This window comes from Alligator mississippiensis, chromosome 2, assembly GCF_030867095.1.
Source record: "Alligator mississippiensis isolate rAllMis1 chromosome 2, rAllMis1, whole genome shotgun sequence".
In the NCBI taxonomy this organism is placed as follows: Eukaryota; Metazoa; Chordata; order Crocodylia; family Alligatoridae; genus Alligator; species Alligator mississippiensis.
Genome location: NC_081825.1, coordinates 51,285,924 through 51,293,005, shown reverse-complemented (window position 1 = coordinate 51,293,005; position 7,082 = coordinate 51,285,924). Strand labels below are relative to the sequence as shown.

At 44.6% G+C, this 7,082-nt stretch overlaps 1 protein-coding gene across 1 annotated transcript; it reads right to left on the bottom strand.

Moving 5' to 3' along the window:
* Nucleotides 1-1,659: 1,659 nt before the first annotated feature.
* On the bottom strand, nucleotides 1,660-6,432 carry LOC106738596 (uncharacterized). Its single transcript, XM_014595001.3, has 2 exons — nucleotides 5,990-6,432; nucleotides 1,660-4,868 (listed from the first exon to the last, which is right to left on the bottom strand). Exons 1-2 carry the CDS (start codon nucleotides 6,336-6,338, stop codon nucleotides 3,943-3,945), a joined length of 1,275 nt encoding a protein of 424 aa, XP_014450487.2. The 5' UTR covers nucleotides 6,339-6,432; the 3' UTR covers nucleotides 1,660-3,942.
* Nucleotides 6,433-7,082: the final 650 nt, after the last annotated feature.

Below are 7,082 nucleotides of genomic sequence, written 5' to 3'. Positions count from 1 at the left end.
GGCACCCCTACCTTGGCTGCCCTCTGCACCTGGGCTGGGCAAAACCAAGGGACCTGCCCCGGGCTGGACAAAATGCCCCTGTGGGCCATGCATTGCCCACCCCTGCTATAAACCTTAAGGGTCTTATTGTTAAGAGACAGAAAATACTACAACCCAAGATGAAGCACCACATTTTTTGCTTCATCCAAGATATCCACCTTCAAAAGAAACAGTAGTTACACATTAGGGAAGTGGTTCCACCACCCTTCCCATATGTATATGCATCTCCAAGTAATCCAAATTAAAAAAGGGAGTTGAAATTATCATAGCAAAACATGCATCTCTTCAGCTACATGAGAAAAGCTATGGATTATTAAGGCAGATGTATATACTGCCTGTGATAGAGTTGACTTCAGGAAGTATATCTGCATATCTAATCAGGACAAGATGTTGTTCTCTTCCTGCTTCTGCTTTCTCCGGCTACCCATGGCTTCTCAAAAGCCGAAGAGCCCTGTTCATCAGAGAAGTCCCTGTGTTGGGAGGAGACCGTAACTGCGTTCTGGATGCAGGAGATGACTAGTCTTGCGGAAATAAAGGACAGGAAAAAAAAAAAACCACACACGCAAGCAAACCACCAGGCACAAAGCTAAGATCAGCAGATATGTACTTTGTGAATCCTGGAGATGATTAAACCCAAAAGAAAGGTATCTTTTTTTCCAATATCACAAACTGATATAACCTTGATTTTCAAATCATTGTTTAATAATTCTGTATCAGCAAAACAAAGTAGAATTGTCAGGTCAGACCATGGTCCAATACAGTTATTAGGTATTAGTAGAATGTACCCAAGCTTGGCAATTGCATTCCCCATTCTGAACAGCCAGGAAAGTTTAAGCTGTTGTTAGAAAGAAAACCAGGCTATATTTCACAGAAAATAATGCATGTCAAATTAAAAAGAATATTTTATGGATGCTTTCAAAGCAGTAACCAGCAGCAGCCTAAGAAGTGGAGTCAATTTAGCAAGATTAGAATGTCAGATCTGACTAGTGAGGTAAAAGGACTTTATTTAAAAAAAAAAATTTAATTCAATTAATTCTTTTGATATATATTTTCTGTGACAACAAACAAAAAACTGAAATGTTAAATTTGTTACAAAGTGAAAGGACAAAAAAAAAAGCATTTAGATATACAAGAGTTGTATTATAAAAAGAAAAAAAGCAACAGGCTATTGACAAATCCAATTAGAAAAAAATAGTGACACTAAAAATAAAGCACAGAGCTCCAAATGATTTAGTAAGTGGATGAAAATCCACATTGGATGTATTATAAAACTTAATCTTTAGATCCAAAAAAAAAAATCCTGAACAAAACATCTGCATAACCTTAAACAGAATTTTAAAGTAGTTTTTTGGGATTTCTTTAAATGGCATCTCAACCCACTTAAAAGTTAAAATGCATCTATTGCACAGGAATAAGAAATTGCTGGAGAAAGTGTGGTCAGCTGGGAAGAATACAACAATATTTTGTGGGCATGTCCCACAATCAAAAAGCTTGAAAAGACAGCAAGGGAAATTACAGGGTGAACCAATTTAAATCAGCAAGCCAAAAGATAATTTAAATAACTTATTTTTTTTATTAACTCTCCCACTGTATTTGTGTATTTTAAAAAACAAACATATATTTTCATTTGTTGATATAATTAAGACCTTTATTTACAAACTAAATAGTTTTTACAGATTTGGTACACATTTTAAGTACACAAACTAGATAAGCTACACATTAAAATTTAAAAAAACATTTAGACTGCTAGAAATCCTACAATTTAGTACACAATAAAATGGCAAAATATATACATCTAATTCATTACATGATTAACTTTTTGCTCACATACTGTATTACAAGTGTGAAGGGTGGTTAGTGAATGCAGCTTTCCCTAGGTGCCGGTTCCTATTTGCCTAATTCTCTTAAAAAAAAAAAAAAAAAAGAGGGAGTTTTTTTGGGTTTTTTTACATGGGGGGGACCAAATGAAAGAAATATTCTTTCAGCACCTGCAAGAGAGGCTACTGCTGGTAAAAGCTGGTTTAGCACTTCAAAAAACTTTGGTTTCAGGTGCTTCACTAGTGACTTCCACAGCGGTGTCACTTTCTTTAAAACATCCCGAGCAATCATGTGCTGCTTCAGTGGTTCACCTTTAGTCCTGACATTTATTATGGTTGGCATGAATGTGTGATTAGTAGATGTCCATGCCATAGCAGCATTTTCCTTTTCAGCAATTAGGCATCTACCGTGGTACTTTGTATAAGAATATTGGGAAAAAAATGAGAGAGTAAGTGTCTGATCCATCCATTTTACTGTCTGTTGGGTATTTCTTGAAGTTCTTTTCAAACTTCAACATCAAGAAGTACACATGTTGGTGTCTGCTGGAGTCAGAGGCAAGGTTCCCGTACCTGCGATGACTTTGCGGATCCTTTGCATCCTTTAAGGCAGACCCTGCTTCCCCTGTGTGGGGGGGACTCAAGCCCCAAATACCTGAAATAGTGCTATATTTTTAAAGCTTGACTTCAAGAGTTAAATGAAATTTTAAAATACATTACACTAAATGTATACCCTGGCCTATGCTGCATTAAATTCAAATTTAAAATTTTAAGCCAGTTTATATTTAAGGAAAACAATTTATATTATTTTAAATAAATTTTTAAAATCCAATTTTTAAAATAATTTTTTTTCCAGATAACCCCATAATGTTCTTATTGAACATGCTCCTGAGAATTCTGCAACAAAGTAATAGATAATTAATCCCTTGTATTCAGTGGCTAAAAGACTTACAATTACAAGGGAGGTAGGGGGAGAGGGAGAGAGAAAAATCATTGACTGGGTTCAAAAAGTTTGGGAAGCTTTTCAGTTAAAGCCATCTTACCACATCAGCATTCTACAGATGAGAAGAAATGCTTACTTAGAAACCTGGCATAAGTCCTTGGAAAAAGGACTTCTCCCTCCAGACCAGGAAGGGTAAGGAGAATGGAAGTTCTATCTGTTAAAAACAAATTAAAAAACAAAAAGCACAATAGTGCCCCTTTTATTCTGCAGAATTTCAGGAAACTAAAGGGGACAAGGAAGGAAGGAATCCTTAAACAGATTACATAGAGGTGAAGAAACAAGAGCTTGACATAGCTTCCTTACACTTCATAGCCTATCTGAGCCTGAAAGGAAGAAAAGAACAGAACATAAAACTCTCCTCAGAAGACACTGACTTGAGTTATAGAAGCACTGTTGACCTCTGTCCCTATATGCTGGCCTTTGTTGGGTTGGATGCTTTTTTAATTATTAAAGTTTGGTAGACAAATTAGTTTTGTTAATAAGTTTATTAAAACACACTAGATAACAAGCAGAAATACAGCTAGCATTTAACCTTGCATTGTAGGTAATAAAGCACATGCACTTTGTACTTTGGACATCTATCCAAACTTAATAAGGAGTTTAATAAAAGGTCCACAGCACTGTCAGGGCTGCAATATTAACAGCCATGAGACTGACTAGCTCCTCATTTTCAATGCTTCTAAACAGCAGCACTGAAAGCAACTACTAGAAGCTTTACAAGTGAGAAGAAACTAGTCTGTTTCAGGGCTGCTGGAACTCCAGCACAAGCAGCTCTATATTACTTAATGAGTAAAGTTTACAGCACTCGCAGTGCAGTGCTTGTGGCATTAGCAGCATTTAAAAGTGGATGGAGCTAGTCAATTCAAGGGCCACTATCAAAGTCCTTAAAGATGAGGGGAGGGGAAAGAGAGGAGAATGCAGCTGCAAGAGATTATCCCCATTATTTTTAATGTTTTGACAGCTGCCCTCCCCACTCCTTCACATTCTTGTGAAGTTAGAGGGAATACTATTTGTAATACAAGTAGACCACCAGTAGGAAATTAAGGCTGGGATAAACCTAGTGAGGTCACCACATTACTTGTTACGTTATGTCCTTCCAAGGATCTTACAAGGCCATCTTGCTAGCCGCATAACATCTTCCTCAGAGTATCCACTTCTTATTAGTGTTACAGTAGTTCCCAACCAGAAGGAATGGGCACCATAGCACTCTGAACGAAGGCCAAGTAGCCTTAAAGAAGAACGGAAGACAGCCAAGAACCGTCTCTTTGTTAGAGGTATACCTTCAGAATGAACAAAGAGAGGTCCTTCCCCGCGTGGCCTAGCTGCCACATAGTTCCAGAGTGCTTCAACAGGGCATACCCAGGTCTCTCCACATAGTCCAAGAGAAATCGAAAATCTTTCTTGACCCAGGAAGGATGTATGTAATTGAAGGTTTGCTCTCTCTTCCGTCAGCTGCAGATCACTCAGGAACAAAAGCTCTGGCTGTGCCCAGTTCTGATGCTCTGCCACCATTTCCTGCACCCGAAGTGCTCCAAAGAATGCCACAGTAAATACAGCACGAAAAAGTAAACACTCGTACTGTGAGCTGCAAACAGACTCCACAGATCCCAAGATTGATCGCAAGACCTCAATGGTTATAGGAGCAGCACCACCCCTTGGAGCATCATCCCTCTGACGCAATGCTACCACCATATGCCTGTTTACAAAGTCTTCAAGAGGATCAGTATGACCTGTCAATTTGGAGAGATAGGAGAGTGCTGCCAAGTACATCAGTATTTTTGGTGAAGGTAAGCCTAGGGACTCCATAGCCACCACAAATCCTCTACTTTGATACGGTGGAATTGGCCATTCTGGAGGCATTCCCATGTTTTCTCTGAAGGCAAGAAACTTTACCAGGCCTGTATGGTAGGCTTGCCACATTCTTACATCTACCGAATGCTCCAACAAGTCCAAGGTCTTCAGAGGCCAAGGGCCTAATGGATTCTTCTCAGCCCCATCTCCAATAACACTTCCTGTAGCAAAAATAAATAGATAGCAGGTTAATGTTTAGCAAGAGTAAAACTTATGACTCAACTTGTTAGTCTGTCCAAAATGTCATATGCCTAAAGCAGTAATTCTAAATCAGGACACCACAGCAAGTGTGAGGAAATAAGTAGATAAAGGCAGGCTCAAGCTCTCCCTGCACAACTGTTTCCCTACTCTCGCTGCTCAGCCCCCCTGCAAAAAGGCAAGCACTGCAATACGTGCATTTCTGAAATGGGGTGCTGCTCAATATGCAAGTTATGTTGGGGTGCCTTGAGTCTAAAAATGTTGACCGCCACTGCTTAAAAAAAAAAAGTCAGTCCCCTCCGGCACAGGAACTGCTTGCAAAAAAATAAATTCTTAAATCACTGGATCCAGTTACATGCAGCCAAACATTCCTTTCAAGACTACATCTTGTCGTTGTCATTTCCACGCATGCAGGGTGGCATGTAGGGTAAGTCCCAGGTGGACACCAGAAAAACAGCTTAAGCAGCGCAAAGGCTAAAACTGACCGCACCCAGCGACTAAACCCAGGAAACTCCGGGCCAACCCATTCTCTAGAAAGGGAGTGTTATATACAACCCACTAGCTCATGCAAGCTTAGGTCCCAGAACAAAAGCCAACTGACCAATAGGACAACAGTGCCGTTTAGTATACTAAATCACAACAACCCTTAAGTTGCAGGGTTTTGAAGCCCACCTGCAGGTAGAGCTACAGGCTGGAAGAGGGAGGGGGTCTGGGAACTATCTGAGGGACCAGAGCCTGCAGGCAAGGCCAACCCCGGAGGTCAAGTCTGGGGCTGGCTGTCAGAGCCTTAAACTTTTAAGCCCATTTTAAACTTCGGGAATGAAAGAAAGTACCGAGTTCCTTCCGTAAAGGGCGCCTGCCTCATCGGCAGAGAAGCAGGGCTGGGCCCTGGCGAGGGCAGCCCGTCCAGACCCTGCCTGCGGCGGCTCAGCCCTATCCCAACCACCCCGTACAAAGCCGGGCTGCAGACACACCGCAAGGCTGCCCCGGCCTCCCGCCCCTTCCCCAGGGACGCCGGGGGGCGACACGCGAGGCCGGACCTGACTCCTCCCGCCCGCCCCGCTCTAGCGGGGCCCGCACTCACCGACAGCAGCCGACGACGCGGCGGCGTCTCCGGCCCCAGGCCCAACCGGGCCGCCCTCGCTCGAGGCGCCGGGCCCGTCCGAGCCGCTCCCGCCGGGCTCTGCCCGGGCCCGGCCGCCCTCGGCCGCTCCCCGCCCGGCCAGCACGGCGCGGAGCCAGCCCATGCCGGGCTCCCGGGACAGCAGCCTCAGCAGCTCCCAGAAGGGCGCTCCGGGGCCGGGGCCGGGGCCGAGCTCGGACTCGGGCCGGGTCTGAGTCGCGACGCTCCTGCAGCGCGACATGGCGGCCAAGATAGCGACACGTACCACGTTCCTGATGCGAGGAAGCAAGCAACCTGCACCAATAGGCATCCGGCCGCCGCTTCCGCCCCTTTTTATAGCCCGCCAAGCCGGAAGGAACCAATCAGGGCGAGCTATCTCATCCCGCGCTTTCTACTGGTGGGATCGTCTCATCCAGCCCCCAGGGCATTGCTATTGGGTGGTCTGTTAAGGCTGAGCCAATCACCTGGCAGCTCCCGCCCCTCCCCCTTCCCCCCTCCCCGTGCGGGGTCTCTGCCCCGCTGAAAGCTGGGGCTGGCTGGGGCCTGGAGACAGCATCCTGGGAAGTAATAGAGCAGATGCTGTTAACGTGGTGCACGCGGTGGCTGGTAGTGCCAATGATCCCGTGAGCTATGCTGATGGGAGTGCAAAGCCTCAGAACCAGGCAGCCCGAAGAGCAGTAACCAGGTGGAAGATGGTCCACTGATCTGCCAGGCTCGCAGCGGGCCCCAAGCCTGGCCTCGACAGCACAAGTTGGAGATGCAACAAGGGAGGCATCTTGGTAGAGCCTTCTTCCTGCCCCCAGTGCTGCCTGCGGGCGTTGGAAGGATTCAGACTGCAGCAGGCACCTAGGGCTGGACTGTTGGGGTTTGCCAGCCAGACCTACAGCCATATGTTCCCATCTGAACCAATGAACTTTGTTTCTGTAATTGAGCTTAGCAACAGCTATGCACGAGCTTTGGTTGTAAGCAGGACTAATACCGGGGGTGCAACCTCATGCTGTGACTTGTCACCAGTTCTGTTCTCCTGCAGTGAATTTGCCAAGATCTTATCATT

Coding starts and splice junctions, on each gene's coding strand:
- LOC106738596 (XM_014595001.3), bottom strand. CDS start 6,338: ATGCCTATTGGTGCAGGTTGCTTGCTTCCTCGCATCAGGAACGTGGTA. Junction 4,869..5,989: donor CGCGTCGTCGGCTGCTGTCG/GTGAGTGCGGGC, acceptor TTTTTGCTACAG/GAAGTGTTATTGGAGATGGG.